The sequence below is a fragment of the Genypterus blacodes genome, unplaced genomic scaffold, assembly GCF_046128005.1.
Source record: "Genypterus blacodes isolate CSIRO-AG114 ecotype Tasmania unplaced genomic scaffold, CSIRO-AGI_Gbla_v1 ptg000012l_1, whole genome shotgun sequence".
Lineage (NCBI taxonomy): Eukaryota > Metazoa > Chordata > Actinopteri > Ophidiiformes > Ophidiidae > Genypterus > Genypterus blacodes.
This window is the reverse complement of record NW_027466826.1, coordinates 3,824,803-3,848,159: the sequence shown is the minus strand read 5'-3', so window position 1 is coordinate 3,848,159 and position 23,357 is coordinate 3,824,803. Positions and strand designations below refer to the sequence as shown.

The window sequence follows — 23,357 nt, the reverse complement described above, 5'->3', positions numbered from 1 at the left end:
GCACTGTTGTCCCTCTCTCTTTCTGTGTACATTATATAACATGTATATTATATTCATGTAGCAATTTACAAATCCAGCAGAGATTTAACTTTCACATCAAATCTTTTACTGAAGTTTTCTCTCATTGTTGTGTTGGATGAATAAAAAAACAACACACTAGTTGGATTCAAGGTGTGTGTGTGTGTGTGTGTGTGTGTGTGTGCGTGCAACACATAGCCTCTTTAATGGGGTTAAAACTATTGTACAGTATCTTAGCTGCGTCTCTTTTCTTATTACTTGTTTTTCTCGCTCATTGTTGCTTGTTAAAGCTGTATGCTGCACTCGCTGGGTGAAATATTCAAACCCAAGTTTCCTACATATTACATTAGTATTAAAAGTTCAACACTGAATAGACCAGACAACAAACACTTCAGTTTCCAATTATTTATTCTGAGTATGCATACCTCCTCAGAAAGAAGAAGACAGGAAACTACCAGGAATGAAAACTTCAAGACCTGTTCTTTTGTGAACCCCTTAAAAAATAAAAAAGGCAAGTCATATAATCCAGACATTTCTCCACCTGTGGATTTATGAAATAACAGGAATCAGCCAAAGCCCATCTGTACAAATAATCACAGTCCACAGCAGGTGGCTGCAGTTTTATATAACACAAGTATAACTCGCCATCATAAACACAATTATTCCAGGTTTCCAACCAGTAAAAAACCTAGAGAAATCATAATGACATTATAAAATCATTCAAGTGATCAGCTAGTGTTAAAACTAAACCCAAAATGTATCTAGAATGTGATGTGACCTGGATAGAGAAGATGACACACATGAGGACGACAAGCATCCAGCTCCCCATAGAAGCGCCTGGTCAGCCACTGATATATATATTTAAATTCAGAAACCTATCTAAGCCTTATTTTGAAAAAACGTGGCTGTGCTTCGTGTCAGCTTATCATCAATCAATCATTAGACATTAAAGCTGATATTGCATAAAAATAAACAAACCACCACTTGTTTGCTTTAAACACATAAAGAAAGTGTTCAGGATCCAAATCATAAAGAAATAGAAGCACGTACTGTAAGCAGAGTAAACATAATTTACCTTTACCATTTGCAAGTACACTTTAAACATAAATAAATAAGGACATTGTGAAAGTGTAGGATGAGGTGGGAAGGCAAAAATTACTAACAGATACACACATATTGCTCATTTCAAAAAACCTACCAACCACCAGACATACAGCAGATTCACAGCATGATGACTGCATACAGTAATTGCAAATCCTAAATCTAAATCGAATGTGAACTCAATATGTATAAATCAGTTACATCATGACTGTCCTGCTCATTCACACACCAATACTGGGGATACTGTGAGACACGATGCCATTTTATCTCTGAAGGGGCTAAACTGCACCTACATACTACACCCAATTAGTTGAACAGATTAGGCCTCATAAAACTGTGTGAAAGCACAGCTTTGATCGTCAAAGTGCATTTCCATTCAAACTTGGGTACTTGAGGTTTGTTTTGCATCAGAATTGTATTCTGGTAGCAATATAACAAATATCCAGAACTGTATAAAACTCACTTAGTAATGTTACTTCTCTTGTTGTGTAACTTAAACAGAACGTTAGGAACATTGCAAAACTAAATAGTGAACGATCCTATTTAAGTAAATCCACCAACCAACACATTACAGTGTCTGTTTTCTCTCTTTCTCCTTCTGCATGCACAAAATGCAATATCAGCTTTTCCATTCATAAATATATGCAACGTATTTCATTACAACCAGTGTGTGCAGACAGAAACTAATGCTTCTAATTGTTTTTTCATCATCTGTTAACAAAGTAGTGCACTGTAAAATAACCGCATCCCACCAAAAAATAAGACACTTGACATAGATTTAAGGACATGTCTGTGTTTGAGGCCCACTGCTCTTAATTCTCTTCACATTAACATAACAGGAGTTAATACAGTACTGAATACAAAACCAAACATTCTCTTTAAAAAAAAAAAGGCTCAAACTCATCGCATCAGGGAAAGATGTGAGGGTTCTAGGTCAAGCCTCACGTTCATTGGAGGTGGGAGAGCTAAACAGGAGTCTCCCAATAAGATGGTAGCACTGTGGCCTGCACCACCATGTGAAGTTAGACACACAGGAAGATCCCTGGAAAAAACTGCATGGCATCTAAACACCATGCTCCTGGAAATCCCGGAGAAAGCTCTGCTGTACACAGCAGAGTGCTGGAGTGCTGTGTACTGGTAATCTCCCTCCACACTCACTTGTTGCTGCGCATTTGTGTCACTCCATCTTGGACATCTCATACTTGGTTGTCATTATTTCCTAGAAAATATGCAAATATGCTGTAAAGTTTTGTTCTGCTCTCAAGTATCACAATTAAGAGCAAAAATCAAGTGAAACTGGTCATGCAGTTCTGGCTTTGCATGATCAAAATAACATGTTGCATATAAATGTTGTGTAAGATGTAAATAAAGGAGAAAGTAATCAGGTGTGCCCAAGGGTCGGTGCCTCTCAGAACTGGTTAAACACGGTATATTTAGCTAATTACATGTGTGTGCAGCAAGACGAGAGGAGATTGTAAATATGAAGTGATGTGAAACTCAGAAAGCAGAAGCATCGGGACTGAGAACACTGACATATTAGATAAACATTCGAACAAATTCAATTCATACCTCATCTGAGTCGAGCAGGACAGGTAGAGCTCTGCAATGACAGGAACAAAGAGAGAAAGATGTTAATATAGCAAAATGTGTAAAAATCTGATTGTTGTTCAATAAATATGATACTTACACATCAGTAAGAGAACTAGGAATGTTATCTTCTACCCACTTCAAGTCATCCTCCTGGACAGGTAGTAAAAGAGAAAAAGAGTAAATACTGCCCTCTGCTGAAATATGTTAATATCTGCAAAGCTTTAGTTCACAAACCTAACACTATTCTATTGTAAAATAATAATAAAATAAAATAATGCCTTTGATCTAAAGCCAAGTTACATGACACAGTAAGAAGCAGCAATGATTCAAAGTAGGGCTTGGTAAGGTCAAAAGAAGAATCTTGAAATCAATGCAGTATTTAACAGGGATCCAAAGAAGTCGATGAAGAGCAGGAGTGATATGATCAATTGTTCTGGTAATGATCCAGGCAGCAGAATTATGGACTAATTGAAGTTTAAGATACATGAGGGGAAAACTAAAGAGGATAGCATTACCGTAGTTGATGCAGGATGTAATCAGGGTATGAACGAGTATGTGCAGTGTTGTTGGGCAAGTCAAGGGCAAAGGCAATTAATATTGCATAGATGAAAATATGCAGCTTAACTTTGTTTATGTGTGTCCAAAGATGATGTGCTGTCTAGGATGACACTTAAACTGACTCTTAAACTGAGGGCCTATAATGAGAACCTTGGTGGTTTTATCACTATTTAGTTTCAGAAAATTGAGCGAGTTATGATTTAATTGGCTTGGTGGATGATAGAGCTGGGTGTCATCCGCATAGCAGTGAAACTACATACAGAATTTCAAGAGGCCAGTTCTATCAGAGATGGCAACCATTTCTCTTTTACTTTACAGATCTACAGGCTATGCCAGAGAAGTGACTGATAACCAGAACACCAAACAGTTCCTTTTTATTTTTTTATTTTATTTTACATCCTAGGCGGGCCAGGACGGGGTTGTATGGATGCGGGGTCGGGACGGGTTTCGGGGTGGGATGTCCTCTCTCTCTCTTTCTAAGAGGCCAAGAGGTACAATTTAGATCAGGGGTGGGGGGACTGGCGACCACCCCTGATTTAGATGATAAGTAAAAGGCGACCCAAAACAGAGCCCTGGGGAACACCTGTAGTGTTACTCACTTACCGGATTAGTTTCTGCAGGTTTCACTGTGCCGTTTGTCTCACTTTTAGATCTCATCTTTATGCCATCGGCTGTGAGTAAGGAGAAAAAGTTATATTTGATGGTAAACCGGACGCAACTGGGTGCTGTATTTTTGGACCAAAGTAAAACTTCCATTATCTCATTGTACCTATGTTTGAAGAGGCAAGGAATTCCTCAATCTCCTCATCATCCGAGTCATCAATAAGTGGAGTGTAAGCATACCTGAGGACATCAATGAGACATTTGTTAAGTACTAGTGGCGAAAATGAGTCAAATTAGTTATTTTGAGTGTTGGATCCAGTTCTTGCCTTTGGTTGTTTGCTGATGGTCTCCACAAAAACATTATGACAAGCAGAATGATGGAGAACAAGAACCTCCAGAAGGCATCGTCCACCCACAACTCAATCCAATCCTTTACACAACAAACATACATCTTAGAAATGAACAACAACCCTCAAACTAATCAATTTTATAATTCATACTTACAGATTGGCAATCTGCGAGGCGGAATTTCTTTGCTGTCCATCCCATGAAAATGATTGAAGCTGAAGAATACAAAGACAAGGCCTGAGACTGAAGTCTTGTGTCCACTGCTACTCTGGGCTACAGGGACTCATTTCTCTAATAAGAAATAGACATAAGGACTGTTTTGCATTACTTACCGAGGACAGCAAAGATGAGTGTGTTTGTGAAGTGTCTGTAGAGAGACAACTTGACAGGGTTCCTCCGGAGCTTCAGTGTTTTAATGGTTTGTGCCAGGCTGACAAATATGTTAGTGGCAGTCAAGGTAAACACATGACAGAACAGGCATAGACACCATTATGCTAAATACCAACAGATCCATATGTAGATACCTAGGAATTTATGTTTATGGTGCCTACTTTACAGAATACACAGTTTATATATGCAGCAAGGTAGAGCAGAAGATTAGCGAGAACAATATTAACAGTATGCCATTCAAGATAGAGAGAGACACATGTATGGTTCAGAATGATGTAGTGAACTCTTTTGTACCTACATCTTTTAAAAAGTGCACCGAAACAGGAGGTCAGTCTAGCCCCAAACAAATGTGGTATGTACCAGAAAATTCACCATATTAGTTTAGGGTTGTCTGGGATGGACTGTTTACATGCATATCTTGGGTAGTGAACTTACTGAAAATCGATTGATCTGCATTTTAATGTCTTACATATTATAAACATCTTTGCGCAGAAACACCTTTGAAGGAAAGCGGCATGCAAATCAAACCTTTATGGCTAATTCTGATTAACTGAGCTTAATCTTGCATAGTCTAATTTGAGTATATCTGAAGGAAGTGAAGAGCATAGGTGAACCATCGAAGAAAGGGTTAGCGATGCACAAAAGGATATCCACCAGCATAGAGAGGAGTCAAGCAGAGCCAGCGGAATGTTGGCCAACAGGGCCAAGTCAGAGTCCTTGGCCTAGGAATTGAGGACAGAGCAGGACCAGCGGGCACAGGGAAGAGGACAAACAGGAGGAAGCAACAAATAAAGAGAGAGAACCTTTCACCAGAGCGTACAGACCAAAATACTCAATAAACAAATGACCCCCAAAAGTACGATGCTGGTCTCAAAATTAAAGTTGAATAACAAACTTGGTTAGGACTGGTGTGAGACGATAACAACCATGAAGAGGATGCGTTTGAATTGTGTAGTGCTGAGGAGTGTGGAAACTACATACAGAATTTTCTGAAACTACAGCCAAGAGGTAAAAGTACAGTGATAAATAAAGGAGACCCAAAACAGAGCCCTGGGGAACACCCGTAGTGACAGTATACAGTGTGGTGGAAGGATATGAACCAGGCGCAGATGGAGTCAACCACAGCCAGTGCAATGGCCGTAATGACATTTGGGCCGTTGTCTCGACTCTTCAATATAGGGACACCCAAGAAGAGGTTCACATAATATACATGTCATCCTAATGTTTTACTCTAAACAACCGGACACTCATACTAGAATCTTCATACCTGTTTATCACAAATCTCAGAAGTTATGGCAGCACAAATAGCTAATTATTAATTAATTAGTTAATTATTTTATTGATTCAACTCAATCAATTAAAAAACATCAATACAATAAAGAAGTTAATTAACACTTTAAATGTCATATTATTAGCAAGTTATCCCATATACAACTGGAGAATATTCCTTACCCCAGTAATCCTTAGGACACCTTCAATGCTGGCAAAGGCAAAGTAGAGGATACCAAGCCCCACCACTCTGTGCATTACTGTCCCTAATCGAGGTCTTGAGGAGGACAGAGACAAAGAAATAACATTTAACTCTTGACAACCTGATCTTTTTTCTGATACTTTTTTTCATAATACAGCTAAATACAATAAGCATGTTCACAGATATAAAATGCTAGCATACTTTACAATCCCATAGCCAAGGCTGACGATGATGACAAGCAATCGTGCCAAAGTTCTTTTGAGGGCAGAGACCAACTCTGCAAAGATCAACAAGCCAGGGGCTGATAGTAACAGAGAGACAGAGAGAGTAGGAAAATTAGATGTAAAACACTGAGATTTTCCTATGTCACATGAATTGTGATGATGGGGGATACGTGACAGGTGAACACACTCACAGGCAGAGCCAACAGTGTTGGTGTTTTCATATTCTGCGCAAAAGACGGCCTTCTCTACCATTCCCAGAAATATGACCCCTGCTATCCAGAACTGGATCCTGAGCAGATCCTTCCAGTAACAGGCTGCCCAGAGAAACCACAGCAAGGCATACAGGATGTACACTATGCACATCACCATGTAGAACTAGAAACAGGGACGACAGAGTATATAAAAGCATCACACATGGGAACAATTCTTCATAAAGAGCAAATTTCACTCGGTTTTGCCACACAATGGCAAAACCGCAGTATTTTCTGTAAGACCTTCTCAGTGAGGTACAGTAACTCCTTATTGGGTTTCATCAGCTATAACCCTTTGCAATACTACGCAAGACTCAATGTTTTTGGATTGCATTTAAAAACAAACAAGCAATGCAGACATGTTAAAGTGCACAAGAATGCAACACCCTTGAGTCATGCAAATGGGAAGGTGACAGAAATCGCAAAAGATTAAGACGTCTACTTACAAACATCAGAGGCCACTCTGTTACGGAAATGTAGCCATGGCTGCCTTTCATCACAACATTAACTGGAAAACAAAACAAAAAAATCAGATTTTCATCAGTCATTTTATCACTTTAGTGTAGTACATAGTTGTAGAATTGCACAGCTCCTTATTGCATAGATTTTGAGAGAAAGTTTTCTGGGTTCTGTAAGTTTATTTTTGCCAGTGATGTTACCGTTTACAAATTATCTTTGCCAAAGCTATTCAAACAATCTTACCTTCTAAATTCCATTTAGCTTCGGGTTTGTTAGACACAATCTTAACAACCAGCAGATAGGGTCCATCCTTCCATGTGGTCGCTATAACGTTGGCGGTGCTGCTGTCATACTCCTCTGTGAGCCATCTGGTATAATTTTCATCCTGCGGCATTACAAAAGCATGGTGGTTCACACTAATGTCACAAACAATGTCAGGACAAAGGCTACATTCAGTCTGCTGGTTTAATGTGGTCCAGATCTTTTCATATCAGATTTGGGCCACTTCCATATGTGGCATTGGATTCCGATAAGCATCTCTCTGTGACAATGCGGCTGCAGTCTCATCAGATCGGAATTCCAAATCAAAGTTCCGTCATAATCTTGCACTGGCAAGTCTTCCGGAATATAAAGATGGAGGACAACAGTAATGCAGCATTTCAGTGCGGTGTAGTTGGGCTGTTAATAGAATTTGTATTATGCAATTAAATATCTAACGATGTAAAAGTACGTAGGAAGTTGTAATGCATTCTTTTGCCAGGAATCCGACAACAGAGTAACGACATAAGTAAGACAGCAGTATGAGAAATAATTGTCTGTATGCATATTCGGTTCATCAAGTGCTTGAAGCTGTAAAAGCCTGCAGTCACTGAACTCAAACAGCTTCAGAGTGTGTGTTTGTGGAGCAATGGGCCTTTGTTTTCAAGGTACAGACAGTCAGACTTATTGGTTTTGGAACATGAGAGCTCCATGTTTAAGACTGTGGGGTGTGTAATGAAGTTTGAATGAAGGCAAAAACACCTCCTATGAACACAACACCCGCTAAACCAACACATGCCAGAGTTCACACACGCCTTTTTGCAAGTTATTTTAAGACGTCCAATGTTCCTGCTTATGGTATTATGGTAGTATTTTCTGGAGACATTTTTTTAAACATCAGATAGACTTATAAAGATCTTAAAAGATTCTTACTTGCATCTCAGCCTCAACACTCACTGTACGTGGATCTGCCTTGGTTTTCTGAAAACAGAGACCACAGATATTACTGAAATAAATACCACAACATCAATGGTGTGACTATGTTGCGGAAAGTACTGTTAAACAAATCCTACATTGAGCATTCGGAATGGGTGCTGTCCATTGATACATGTGATGGGCTTGTATATGTGTTCGATGTACTCTCCTTGTCCAAGTGGATTAGGATCCAGACCCCCACCACGACTCAGGGGTGTTCGCTCGTACATTTCCTACAATGAAAGTCATAATGCACACAAAGTGATGATCTATTAAGTACAAAATTGAGCAAGACAGGTTGTTTGTTTGTATGTCAAATGCGTGCTGCTGTACACTTACATCGATGTTGTTGAACTCATTGTGACAGGGGTAGTATTTTAAATACCAGTGAATACTAAAAGTCACTTCTTCAGGGCAAAAGGAGGACACGACTGAAAAGGACAAACGCAGAAATAAGCACAAAACATGAAGGGCAGCATTTGTCATGACAGACTTCATGAAGATTTCCATGTCTTACCATTCATTGCAATGTCTGTGTCTTTAAACATTGATTTTCTGAACAGGAGGGGTCTTGACATCTGTGGGAAATAAACATTGATTTAAACAAGTTCACATGTTGATTCATTGTACAGATTGGCAACAAATTAAAAGGAAAACAGCACTCTTCCCAAACAGGAATCACTTATTTGGTATTGGGATAATGGTGGTGGAGAATACTGTCTGATACGTTGGTCCAAAATATACTGTGTTTATTATTGCTAAGGCAAGATCTGCTGTCTGTGAAGACGATAACAAATTATTGACTTCACTGAAATGCTCATCAAATTATTTAGTGCCCCCTAGTGTCCTACCAATGGGAGTCCTATGATCCAAGAAGAGACCCCTACCATTACAATAGAAATGCTCCATCTGAAAATAAATGTGATAACACAAGCTTTGTACTGTTATGCATTGATCCTTCTCACTAGGTGACAAATCGACCCAAACCATGCCATCAAATGATTCCCGATAGCAGAATATAGTCACATCACTGAGAAAACGGCACCATTGAGAGTGACACAGTGGTGCAGAAACCGCAGGTTCTGCTCTGTATACATGTGGAAAATAGATAATAATATCAGTTATATACTGGTAATAGTAGTGAAACTGTCCTAGAGGAAGCAGGTGCTAGAAACAACAGAAAGTCGAGATGTGTTGAGTTTGTGAACTCAACGCAACCCCTGATCGAGTAACACCTATATGTCTAGACGTGGGTGTTGTTTAAAGGCGTTCTATTAGGCAGATTACGGATTATAAACCAATAATGATGAAGGATAATTGATGTCCTGGGTGTCTCTCTCAGTATTTCCCTTCTGATTGTGTCTCTGGCTTGAAGCAGTAAAGACTTGGATTCGTCACTAGATTGAACTTGATCATAATTTGTCATTTGCGTGTATGGTCTAATGAACTTTCTTTCTTTTTCATTTTAATGTGAAAACAACAATAATATTGCTGATTACATAATATAAAAGAGCTCTAAATGACGCCTGAACATGCGTGAAGTACTCAATTCATAGTAATGACGGACAGCAAGTCATTTACACTACTTGTGAAACTACAGCTGACATTTTAGCGTTAATGGTTTAATAGTTTAAGAAATTAACTTAATGAATAGTTGTATTTGGTTGTTAACTCCCTGTGGCTTTACCGTGCATGCGTGAGCGAAAACGAGATAACGGCAACGGCAGCACCCACAACACTGCAACTAGATATGGAGACAGACAAACCCCGGAGGGAAACCGAAACTTTTCACTACCTTATTTATGAAGGCTACTTAGTTCGATGTGCTCCAAATCTAGACTATGTGCCTTAATATTGATGAACACCGTGCTTAAATGCTTTTATAATGAAATGTCGTATTAATGACCTAATTAAGCACGGCCAGGGTTAACGGTTTCAGGGTTAGGTTTGAGATTCTAGCTTTAAACGTGAAGACACACTTCGGACTTGAGCAACGAGATCCTTTATAGAGCTTTTTCCAGGAGAGAACCTGCCGAACCTACCTAACTTTAGCTATAGCTCGTTAGCCAACTGCTAACCTTAGCTGAATAAAGACAGCTAGCTCACCTAACTAACATCACACACAGTTTAATAGTTAAACATACACTCCATTAGTACGTCAACACCGTGTACTGGTAGTTGCCAAACAAAAGAGCAGTCTACCATTACTGACACTGTGTCACAGAGCCACTCAGCTGATACACGTAAACGCAGCGAGCTAGCATAACAAAGCTAACTCAGCTAGGCGTTCGCAAGTGTAACTAGCGTCATTTCAATTAAGTTTGCGACTCACGTTTACAACTGTGACGGTCCAAACGCCCGTCTCCGGTGCAGCAACAACCATATTGACGTGGGCCAGTAAAATAGCTGATAGAATGAGCCATGGATAGAAAAGTGTGGTCGGACAGGTCCACGTCCTCATCCTGACCGCAGCAGCCATATTAATACAATGCTGGACTGCTGAGGTCCTACCGGTAGAGGGCGCTGTGGACGAGGAGAACTAAATGGGTTACCTGTCCATACAGGAAAACCTTTTATATTATTACATGAGAATTAGTTCAATATTATTTGATTAAAACGAAGTCTTAAATGTGCTTAGTTATAATGAAGAACATCTTTACGAATTAATTATGATGAATTTTTATTTAGTCTTCTGATTTCCTGTTGAAAATCCTTCTTCTTTAATGGCCTACATTTTTACATGGCCTATAAATGTCTACAAAATAATTAATTTCATGGAGTTCTGTGTTCTTCCCGACCATTTTAACTATGCTCATTTTCATTACAGTGCAACCCTTGTTATAAAGTGAGAGAATATTTGAGTCTTGGCAAAACAAATTCCAATTTAATCATCACAAATATTTTAAAGGAGTCAATATAAATCATATCTTTTCAGTATATATATAAATGTACATTTCTGAATTTACATTACAACACACAATTCAATACAGTAAAAGTTTTCACAGTTCAGTGTCACAAGCTTATAAAATACATGTGCATAATCACGTTAACACATGATGTTAACACACACAATATTCCTAACACTGACGCGTAGCCTGGCCATTTGAAGCATAAATTGCCACTCAACACTATAGATAGTCCACAACAGGAAACATCAAGGTGCCTCCAGTGCAATGAAGCATGTTTAGTACTGATGAACCATGCCATTATGGTTTCATTACAGTTGTATCTGTATTGTACCAAATTTTACAGCAGGAAAGATGTGTCACAAGAGCTGTGATCCACTCCTGCCATATCACTAATCGTGTCTCCACTCGACAAAAGAGGAGTGTCCACAGCGGTTGATCTCAGGGAAGGGTCCGAGGTGATCACCACCACATAACGATCGTCCTCACAATTGTCATCCTCAAGGCTACCATGAATGTCTGCTGTAACTACGGAATTTTCTGCTGCTTGGTGGCTGCAGGAGGGGGAGGAGCTGGACACAGGAGCGTCTGGCCGAAAAGCCTCTCCATCAGGGTCCTCTTCAGGAAAGCTGGTGTTAATATAGATGATATCGTCCTTGCTGGAGGACTCGGGAAGTTTTTCTGTCAGCTTTTCCAACATTTCTCGCAGTTGAGTAAAGTGGGGGCGGTCCAGTGGATCGGTCCTCCAGCAGCTGTACATGATCTCATACCTGGATACAAGTGAGGAAAGACAAGAAACTAGAGTCAGATATTACTCCAATCACTAAAAGCCTAAAAAGATATTTCCTTTAATTAAAGGCTAGTACACGTGTGCCATAATAAAAAGACATGTGAAATACTTTGCCTAAATTTGGCACTTTAAAAGGAGGCATAATTTACTGCAGTAAAATGTCCACTTTGAAAATAGATTTGCATGGTATTACTTTTCCAATATTTTCCAGTACTTTCCACTGATAGATACTGAAGGAATGGTTGGCAACACAATCTAGTTTTAAAAGCTTCAGTTTTAACAAGGGTGTGTGCTGGACTGAATGCCAGCCAAAATAAGGAGAACTGAAAAAAGCAAGTGCATGTTTTTCCACAAGCAAAGCAACTTTTAGATTTTCCTTGAATTTTATGCAAGACCAAGTTCAAAGACGGACAAGGAGGAGAACACTTATCTGACCCAGATGTAGCAGAACATGTGACTCAAACTGATTTTACCAAAAAAGAGAATGATCAGTGTGTTTAAAATATGTAAACAATGCATGCGTGACATTCTGAAAACAAATGTTTCTAGCATTTTATTCTGCAAAAAATAAACTCCATTCATGCAAGATATAAATCGTTAACTATTACAATGGTGGCCTCAAACACCATTTAATTAAAACAATTACAAGAGCCATCACTCACAGCTCATCCAAACAATCTGGTGGCTGCTTCAGCCTGTGGCCTTCAAGAAGGTGGTCGTAAATTTCATGGTTCTGGATTCCAGGATAGGGCGTCATGCCTCGTGTTGCAATCTCCCACATGGTAACACCATATGCCCACTGCATGACACAGAATATTAACGTCAGACGGCATTTCATCAGGTGCAATAGTTAAAGCATACCAAAATGGATTATTTCACCGACAGCTCTGTGTAGAAAAAGTGTAAAGTCACTTGTCGTACAACAATGTGTAATGAGTAATAGTGAATATGGGAGGGGTAAGCTCAGCAGTGACTCACATTCCTGGAGTGAGTACAGTGGATTTCTTTTCTGATGTAGTCACATATTTGCATCCTATAAGTTAATTCTGATGGTACTAAAAAAAAACAGAAACAGATGGATGTACTTACCACATCACTCTTGATGGTAAAAACTCTGTCTGCCAGACTCTCCACTGCAATCCATTTGACAGGCATTTTAGCTATTCTGCCTTGCCTGTAATAATCTCCACTGTAGATCTTCTTAGATAACCCAAAGTCAGCCACACACACTGTCATATCATCACGCAGCCTGAAAGACAAACAGGAAATCTGTGTTACAAAGGCTGGAAGATCCAATGCCATTTTGTGTTAAATTTATGAATTGTTTATTTAAGGGCAACATTAAACTGCACACATATTTAGCCATTTTTCACTTGAAAACACTTTGCAATGCAGTCATTATGTTAAAAAAAAATACCAACCAAACTAGACTCCATCGGCAAAAACCTACATGCAATTGCGAGCAGCCAGGTCACGATGAAGAAAGTTGCGGCCACTGAGGTACTCCATACCAAAAGCTATGTCAACCATGAACTTTAGGAGTGTCTGAGTGGGCAGGAACTGTGGAATTTCACACAAAACACATCATCATTAGAGTCACACAGAGAGTTCATTTATCTACTAAGGCCCAACAGTTTATCTGACAACATAAAGCCAAATCTTTCCTCCAAATCAGATGTGTTAAAATTATCTATCATGTAATTCATTGAACAGCTACAATGACTGATGCTTTGTCACGATGACATCTGACCATGTTGGCCATGTTAATTTTCATCAATAGCCAAAGGAACTCTGTCCGGCTGAAAAGTAATGGATCTCTTACCAGTGGACTGTCTCCTAGGCGGGAACGCAGAAGGAAGCTGTGCAGATCTCCATATTTCATGAATGGCAGGATGACCATAGGTTTAGGAAAGTGTCCTGAACCCACTTCCAAACACACACCTAAAGCCAATAAACACACACACACACACACACACACACACACACACACACACTCAGTATAAGGAAAATATAACTAGACCAGGGAACACAGTATTGAGATTGCCCTTAAATGCTTTTGTAAAGAGTATTAAGTGTACTATAATAGCCCTACCCAGGAGTCTGATGACATTAGGATGGTTGAAATCTTTCATGCAGGCGGCCTCATTCAGGAACTCTTCGATCTCCCTTTGTGAGAAGCTATCCACTGTTGAGGAAAGAAAATAATGTTAAATAATTCCCATTTGTATTTGTTTTAGTTAATTATTCTTAATAATAATCTAAAGAAGTCATCTAAAAACAGACTCACATTTCATGGTCTTCACAGCAACCTTCTCTGATGTTCCATTTGGTTGTTTCAAATGGCCCTCTACCACTGATCCAAATTCACCTGATAAAACAAATGTTCTTCTTAATATGGAATAATGTGTTGTTATTAATATCCATATAATTACATGAGGATGAATGTTTCCAATCCTTACACATTCTCTAGAATGAAACCACTCACTTACCCTCTCCAAGAATCTTCCCTATGGAAAGTAAGTTCCTCATGACCATCACATCCTGCAGTTTGGCCTGCAGCTCACTGCTAATACCGAGGTTCCCAACTGTACACGGGAGGAACTCAAGTTAATATTTTTATATAGACCGTAATTTAATAAGATGATAAGAAGGTCTGTGTTCCGCTTTGAAACATACGTGTGATTTCTATGGCTGATCGATTGTAGGATCTTGTTTGCGGTTTGTACTGTACGATAGGCTGCAGCTTTTCTCCACCACCAAACATCTGCCTGCAGGGGGAGACAGGTAAAAGGGAAAATGTTTACAGTCAAACACTAACAGAAGGCATCATGTAATACACTGGTGACTCAACTGGCAATGTAATCTGACTAAGGAAGCCCTCTGACTTGTTATTTTCCTAAAATTGGTTGGACAGATATTGTATCAGTATTCTGATTGGCAAGACTGAGTCAGACACTTCATAATAAATTCCAGATCATCAACAGCTGAACAGCTGGGAGAGGGACGGGGGTGTCTGCTGTATCACCCCTCCTCTGTCCAGCTGGAGACAAAGTAATGAGTGGCCAGACTTTAGTGATTAAAGGGCAGCAGGAACACATTCATTAAGAGAAAACGAAAACATTCTATTCTTCAAGTCCAATCACAATGAAGCATGATCACTCAACTCACGGGTGCGTCAGCAAAGTCAACTACAACACCACGTGTGTTTTATGTTTTGTAAAGTAGATAAAAAAGACAGAATGGGTCACAAATTCAGTATCAAAGATAAGATAATCAGAGCTGCAAGATGCTTGGTAATTAGATCAAAGCATCTCTTTCTAAAAGGTGAAAGACTGTCAGCATACCCAAACCAAGAGTGACAAGCCCCCATGTGCACACAGATAGCCGTCCACATGATAACTAGCAGAAGAGTGATGACACACACTACACCCAGAACCACATAGACAGAGTCTGAAGTGCTGGTCTCAGGGCTGGATGATGGGAACAGGACCAAATCTGAGACAGAAAGAACAAACAATACATATTAGTTTAGAGAAACACATTTGGAATCTGGAATGTTAGGAGTGAAATGAATGAGTTTATACGTACTGCAACAAATTCAATGACAAAATTCAAAACAATCCGGTTACTGTAACAATGTATTGCAGTATTGTTGCAACACACTCTCCTGGTGATAACATGTTACAAAGAATGTGGTGAAATGCCCAAGAAAAAATGTTGCCTATAAATAAAACCTTATCAGGCTGTGTCCATTCTAGCATGAGAATAAAAGCCTCTCTCATAGGACAGTAATGTCATTCTAATGTAACACAATACATCAACAAAGCAATGTGGGGCCAGTTTATTAAGTCAACACTTCCCAGCTGATGAATTGAGAAGATATATCAATAAAGCTGCTTACTGTCCCCTGGCACAAACAGCCAGACTCGTGGGCTGATCATGCCGCTCCCTGCCTGTGTGCATGCTGCCACCTCCACACTGTAGGTGGTGTTGAATTCCTGTAGAGCGACAAAGGCCATGGTACTGTAGCTGTGGATCTGAAACAACGGACAGCATTGGAGATCATTTAAATGTGGACCTTGTCTAAATCATATAGTGTACACAAGGAAAATAACTTTTTAGAGTTAATGATTATCCAAGATAGTGACAAAGTAGGTCATGGGCAGGGCACGCTTTAACCGTGCAATAAGGCAAGGAGACTGACATAAATTCACAAAATGAGATCATATTTACAAGACAGGATGTACACTTTGTACACAACATCATGGACTGAAATCAAGCTAAACTTTCTTCTTCTCACTATCTGAACTTTGTTTAAGTCCCTTAAAACTCATGATGCAGTCCATTATGAAACTTCTGGACAATCCCTATGTACTAAATACTGGAAGTGTCACGAATAATGAAACTCCCTGAGAAAAAGGGAAGGACACTCTGGATAAAGTTGTGCGCTGTAAATGTAGGGGACATGTGACAGACAAAAACCTTTGTTTCATAACAGCAGATGGTAACATCTGGGGTTCCTCTCCTTTACCAAAGTGCTGACAGTCTGATGAGTAAGATGCTGAACCCATGATTGACAGTGTGTTATGTCTGCTGCACCAAACAGAAGCCAATATGTACTTAAAGTGGCATTTTAATCTACCAACACTACCACCCAAACAGAAATATTAGAATATAGCCACAAAATAAGTTAATGACATAACCACTTCCACGTCAATATTCATTAAATATTCTATCTTGTGTTTCCAGCTGTGCCTGACCAGCTGCACTTACGCACATTTCCAGGCACTGCGCGTATTACAAAGCCTTTGTGTCCAATGACATCATCAACTGACTGAACACGCTACAGATATTTCAGCCTACGGTATACGTGCTATTGTATTCATAATCCATTCACTCTATGATGACTCAAGGTCAGATGCTGAGCGGAGAAAAACACTGATTCCAGTTTTTACACATTCAGCTTCCTTTAAACCACGACACAGGCAGGAAGAAGAGGAAACAGGCCATTGTTCAAGACAGCAAATGTAGTCACAGAAACACATTTGACCCCTGACAACAGCTCCATCAGTGTTTCCATTAGACGTACACGACATAAATTGAAATTCGGGTTAGACTGGACTACTTCCCGTAGAGATTATCCTCATAAGGCATTACTTCTCATACATGATTGTAGGGTAAAGTAGAGAACTGAAAATAGGGAAGTTGACCTTGGTTCAGTAGGGAGGTCAAAGAAAGAAGCATGTTTTCCTTTCACATTAGTCATACATTAGTCATTTTCATAAGAAATTTGAAATCTGTACTCTGTTGTTGAAGAGCTCACCTTGTTCGTATGTGTGCCATGTCGGACTATAACATCATATCCACTCAGTCTGCCATTGATCTTATCATCCGGTGGAGGTTTCCACCTGATCACCAACCAGGAATCATTCAGATGGACAGTGACATTACGAGGATACACAGATGGCACTGAGAACATGAAAACAAAGGGAAACAGTGAGATCATGAGTTAACATGAAGAAATGTCAGATAGAACACCAACTTCTAAATCAAGGGCAGAAAAGGAAAACAACTACGTATAATGCTACCCCATTAAATCTGTAATTACAGTGTGATATGTGAAACATTGGAAAACTGGCACCGGATAACGTCAAATCTTTCAACTAAAATATCCCCCATAGTGGCTTCAGGAAGGAAATCGGAAGCAGCTCCACCCTGTAGGAACTTTGGTGTTTTCTCAGTGAGACCTCTCCTATTTCCTATGTGACATTTGTTCGAAAGGGGATTCCTGCAATGAACATAGCTTGGGAGTTGAGTAAATTCCTTAGATTCCAGTAACTACAGTACATGTTGTTACAAGAGAGCTTTCATTAAACTTATTTTGGATGGGTAATTGGTAATTATCTAGTTCTGCACTCCTGGAATCTAAACAGGATTTTGAATTGATGAAAAGGAGGCAAAAGCATGACACAGAGGTTCCAAAAAGAAAATATACAATGCAGTTTTAATACAGAAATACCTCAAAAAACTGTTGGTGACCTCAATCGAACTGAAACATCTTATCATGTGGGGAGAGTTTGACAAAGTTTGGAGAGGAGCATATAGTTGAAATGTTTGAGAAACACTGCTGTTCCTAAAGTTCACCCACCTCCCTCTGTGGTGTTGGTCTGGATCCAGAAGGTGACGGGGGACGTCCCCACCTCATTGCTGCAGGAAACACTCATGTTGTACCACGTCATGGCCTGCAGCCCCGGAACCTCACTCTGGAATGGCGGCACTGTGATGTTGACGAATCTTGTGTTGGTCACCTCGCCTTTCCTTCGACTCACCTCTTTAACCTGAAGCAGCACAGACAATTTAAGAGGATCAAGCTGAGGGTTTTAAAATGACTGTTTTGTTGGCTGATTACACGCGGGGCTTACCCTGATGTGACACTTCTTAAGTGCAGAGAAACCATCATGGCCAGGAGTCCAGCTGAGCATGAACTTGTTAGATTGCCTCTCCATCACAGTAACCTCAGACACAGCACTGGGTAGAACTACGAAAACAAAACACAACACAAACCCCAATTAACCACTTGGAGGCACATTTGCTTCAACATCATACAAATGCTTCATAAGACCTGATTTTACCTTTGAGGTTAATGTTTGCTTCTCTGGAGGTGGTGACACCCTTCATGTTATAAGCCTCACAGCTGATCTGAGTGTACTTATCCACACCTGCAACAGAATAGACATTGTAGCACTTCTGTGTAATATGTAACTTTAGAACAGTTGATTGTCACAAGGTCGTCATAACACCAAAGTTCCTGGGAAATCTTTGTAGACAACATAAGTGAATATAGTGAAATAAAAGCTTATCAGATTCTCACCAAGTTCTCCATTTTGTAGAAACCAACTGATGCTGACTGCTAACTAAGAGATTTGATGTGCATGAAAGGTGAATCTGAGACTTAAGTACCATGAAAGCAAAATTGAATGACTTTAAACTTGCTTCATGATACAAAAGGAATACTGAGGATGTCTCATTCCTTTACCTTTTATACTCGGAAAGTTCACACAGCCGGACAAACATTGAGCCTTTCCACTGTTATGTACTGTGATAACAACCCTTTTGCTGGATCTCCTTTCCTGGTCATACAATTCCCGTCTTTCAGCGGCCACAGATCTGCCCAGTTAGACTAGGACTGAGACAGCTGCTAAATAATGTCCCTTTTGTGCTCCGCTTTCTCCAACATCCATCTCTCGGAAAACGTTTTCACAGAGCAAATCACAGAACAGCCTGTGAGAGATGACTGGAAGCAACTCCAGATGCTTTGTTTATGCTCTGCAGAACTATCTCAAACTTGTAGGTCGGCCTCAGTCTGCTATCGAGCACCAAGGTGAAGAGCTTTATATACATGAGAACAGACTATAATACACTTTGGGTGTCTCCCAAGTGTCTCAAACACGTCATTAAACATACTAATTTCCTGAATGTAAGATTTGGAAAAGGGAAATGAAAAAACTTGACAAATCTGTCATTGCTTGACCTGGAACAAAACAAAAAGCAAAAATGTACAAATAGATGGAAACCACAGAAGAACACAACGGGGGAAGTTCAGTCCATGCTGAGCAGTGACGGGGTTGGAGGAGTCAGATGCAAAATCTAAACGAACTGCAGCACCCTGTAATTATCAGGTTTGGGAGCACTCCATCAAGAGCCGCCTGAAATGTTATTTTTACGTTTTTACATTCAGGCAGCACGATAGCCTCTAACTACAGTACTGAATGCATTTATAAAAAGGCCAACTACTTTTTGGCCCTGCAATACTGTGCAGCACAAACTGAACATGCTGCATGGCCCAGAAGCTACCTACAGTATGCGTTTTCAGACATGAAGCACTAAACCCATGTTTAGTTTAGACAGGATCTTATGTAACAAGCCATCATGATATCCCAAAACCTTAGACAGATGAGATAAACCGCAATCCAAAGATGGTTCTTCCTCGAAATTGTTAACATCTCTTTAAACACACCTCACAATGGCCTGATTTCAAGTGCTGTGGATCAAATGAACACTAGGTTCACGATATGCACTAAATTTGGGTCTTGCACTATTTACTGTGCCAGTGTTTGGTACTGCAGGGAGCTGGGTCAGTGCGAGCCTGCAGCCAGCCACCCTCTTTCTCCGACCCCTCCCTGCTGGGTAGTGGGCCGTCCCGTGAATGAAGTCTTTGTCCGTGGACCCAACCCCCGAACAGACTCCCTGTACAGCCCTGATCTCTTAACTGGCCAGGCCCTTGCGCAAAATGGACCAAAGCACAGTTCTAAAACCTTTAACCCCTAAGCTTCAAGCTGGATCACAACTCACTGGCTACAACAAGTGTGTTTATCCTGGGGCGGGCTCGAAATTAGGGGTTATAGCGTACAGAGGAAGAATGTTTTGCTTCTAATAACAAATGTTTGCTTTCAGAGTGGACTAGCAGCCCAAAGGGGAGAGTCCAATTTGAAAAACAGCCAGTTAGACAACAAAGATTATTGTTTCTTCTGCATTTAAGTTCTATCACAACACAATTCCTTATGTATTCATTTTGAGGGGAAATTAATTTATAATTCAAGCAGAAACTAATTCCTTTAACTTGATGTTGACTTTCCATCGTTTTCAGCATTTGCCTCACTGCCACACTGATTTCAGCTAAGAGTGCAGTAAAAAGCACTGACCAGGCATGAATGAATGCAGTTAACCATTCAGTGTTGCTATAGTAGGGCCCCAGCAGCGATACGGGTCATGGTGATAAATCTCATTGGTGTAAGCAGAGTGCGTCGACATGCTGAGGCAGCAGGCAGAAGGCAGAATAGAAACCACCAACGAACCTGTGCAAGCTGAGTAAGACTAAGTCTACACTTTGTCACTATTATTAACTCAAAGGAGGAAACCAACCAAAGCCAAACCAATTGAGTACTTTAATAAGCTGTAACTGCTGAGTGGGTAATTAATTGAAGACTATTTATAAGACTTTTGATTCTAATGAAATGTTGTTTCTGCTGGCAAAACTTCCAGCTAATTCAAAGAGCTCCTACAAAGAATTACTTCCACACATTTCAGACATTTTATCTGACTGTGAGGATTCCCAATACACATCTCATCTCCTTCCTATGCCACTAGGAGATACTGCATGTTGACATTACTCAAAAGGCGAGTTTGCACAGCAGGACATTACACTTCACTTCTAATGAAAAGCACACCACATAATTGGAATGAGTATAGCTGGTACCAACAAAATTTCCATGTGTAAAAGATTCACAGCAGACAAGCGATGGTCTGTGAGAAGTTTGTCTCACCTGAAGAAAAGTAGGTACTGGGAGAGCTCTGAAAGTCCCTATCAGGTAATCCATCACGGAGCCAGCGGATTTTAACAGGGTCTGGAGGTCCTACCGCCTCACAAGTGAGTGTGAAGGGTGTGTTCCTGGTGATGTTCCTGTCCTCTGGTTGCTGGATAAATGCTGGCAGACCTGCAGGTGAAAAGAGTGTGAGCATAGACCATGAAATATGGATGCATCAAGCAGCATCAAAGAGCAGTTTAATGTGATAAACTCACCTTCCACCTCAATGGTGATTGGCTGAGACTCAACCATTGTAGTGCTGATGCTCAGTCTGCAGCGATACTCCCCAGCATCCACTCTCTGCACACGGCGAATGCTGTAAAAGATACGGCCATAGGTCGATTGCAAGCAGGCAGGCTAATAATAAAGTGCATTCACCCCATCAAAAGCTTTCTCTCAAATCACGTTCATGTGCCTCTTGGTGTTTACCTGACTGTGGAGAGGAGAGTCGTAACCCCGTCTGTGATGGTCTGTAGTTCGTTGATCACCACTTGCATGTTTCCTGCCAGGTCCTGCCTATTCTTCACCCAGATGATGGTGGGCTCCAGTCTGGCATCAGGGATGTCTATGGAGCAGTTGAACTTCGCCTCATGGCCCTCTGACAGTGGGATGATACCAATGGTGGGTTTGAAGTGCAGCCTTCTGAGATCGTCCGGACTCAGATACAACTTTGAAGCCTGGCCCGCAATAACAAGAGCCTCCGAGGTCCGAGGGGGTCGATGAAACCGGAAATGATGTCCGGACTCAGAGGGATTCCTTTGCTGGGCTGTTTACAGAGGGAGCTGTCACGTTATGGTGTATGGGACATCAGTATACATTCTGATTAATACTAATAAAATGGTATGTTGAAAAGATCTAAATCAAAACATTTTCCTGATTCCAAAACATACCAACTTGTTTTTTATCAACATGTAGAAAAAGTATTGACACAGGTGTTTCAAGTTTTTTTGTAGACAGAAATATAAAATTGGCACCAGGACACTACAGTTATTTGAGATTAAGATAAGAGACTTGACATCCCAAATACGCTAATGTTTTAACCCCAAGAAATGGAAGCAAGAAATATAGATTAATCAGTCATGACGGCACTTGGATCAACATTTCTGATAAATTAATCAAATTTTTTCATTAATCACAAATCGTAAGCATAAATAACCCCAGTCACAGATCACAGTCAACTAAATAACCCACTGAATACTGTCGCGCTATTTTGCAAAATATATCTTAAATTTCTTTTTATCGTGGAGGAACACTACGAAATTTAGTCAAACTTTTAAAACAAAACAAAGGCACCGATTAAGCACTAAATGCCAACTTCAGGACTGTGCCCGATTTCATCTGTGGGGCAATAAACCCCTTTAAAGCGTGAATGGCGGAGAGACAACATTCCAATGAAATAGCTGAACGATTTACAAAGAGCTTTTAGAATGCGCCCCAGCTGCAGAGGAGCAATAAAACCACAACACAGGCTCTGAGATATGCAGTTAATGCACAAAAAAGACAAATCAACAACAAAAGAGCACATTTAAGAAACTCACCACTGGCCGAACTCCTCACAATAATCGCAATCGTGGCTGTGGAGAGGAAAACTCTTAACATGCCTGGAGAGGAATTGTGAGCCATGACCAGTCTGCAGTCCCGCTACAGCCTCAATAAAAGCTCCTCTGTCTTATTCTGAGACAAAACAAACCCAACGGTCACCAACGTCGCCCATCGGCGTTGCTTAATCGCACCGAGTGGAGTTGTTGACCCGGCAGATCGCGTAAAAAAAAAACACAGTAGTTGACTTTTGTCGACGTCACAGAGAGAGAGAGAGAGGGAGAGTGTGTGTGGGATCCCTGAGAGGCGGGACGGAGGGGGAAAATGCCGAAAAGAAGAGAATAACACAGCTGATTGGTAGATGTGCGCGCGCAAACCATGTTGACATGTTTTAATTTTGTGTTTTCAACTTACAAATCACCTAAATTCACACAAAACACACACAAATTCATCGAATCAGTTCGTATTTCGCCAATTCCAAGATCTCTACAGAGACAAACATTGAAGTTGT

At 40.3% G+C, this 23,357-nt stretch overlaps 2 protein-coding genes across 2 annotated transcripts; both read right to left on the bottom strand.

Annotated features, from left to right (window-relative positions):
- Nucleotides 1-408: 408 nt before the first annotated feature.
- On the bottom strand, nucleotides 409-10,760 carry tmem87b (transmembrane protein 87B). The gene is made up of 19 exons (XM_076164801.1): nucleotides 10,579-10,760; nucleotides 8,764-8,824; nucleotides 8,586-8,677; nucleotides 8,345-8,479; nucleotides 8,205-8,252; nucleotides 7,257-7,398; nucleotides 7,001-7,062; nucleotides 6,495-6,678; nucleotides 6,281-6,380; nucleotides 6,061-6,154; nucleotides 5,706-5,776; nucleotides 4,551-4,660; nucleotides 4,375-4,433; nucleotides 4,197-4,300; nucleotides 4,037-4,110; nucleotides 3,871-3,938; nucleotides 2,807-2,859; nucleotides 2,689-2,719; nucleotides 409-2,338 (listed from the first exon to the last, which is right to left on the bottom strand). The coding sequence occupies exons 1-19, from the start codon at nucleotides 10,723-10,725 to the stop codon at nucleotides 2,297-2,299; spliced, it is 1,677 nt and encodes a 558-aa protein (XP_076020916.1). The 5' UTR covers nucleotides 10,726-10,760; the 3' UTR covers nucleotides 409-2,296.
- A 348-nt stretch (nucleotides 10,761-11,108) lies between these two features.
- On the bottom strand, nucleotides 11,109-23,107 carry mertka (c-mer proto-oncogene tyrosine kinase a). The gene is made up of 19 exons (XM_076162743.1): nucleotides 22,846-23,107; nucleotides 21,737-22,073; nucleotides 21,523-21,623; nucleotides 21,266-21,436; nucleotides 18,575-18,661; nucleotides 18,365-18,480; nucleotides 18,091-18,280; nucleotides 17,266-17,411; nucleotides 15,844-15,979; nucleotides 15,287-15,437; nucleotides 14,619-14,710; nucleotides 14,432-14,527; nucleotides 14,230-14,310; nucleotides 14,035-14,127; nucleotides 13,765-13,883; nucleotides 13,393-13,502; nucleotides 13,032-13,191; nucleotides 12,605-12,741; nucleotides 11,109-11,922 (listed from the first exon to the last, which is right to left on the bottom strand). Exons 1-19 carry the CDS (start codon nucleotides 22,928-22,930, stop codon nucleotides 11,493-11,495), a joined length of 2,838 nt encoding a protein of 945 aa, XP_076018858.1. The 5' UTR covers nucleotides 22,931-23,107; the 3' UTR covers nucleotides 11,109-11,492.
- Between the last annotated feature and the right edge of the window lie 250 nt (nucleotides 23,108-23,357).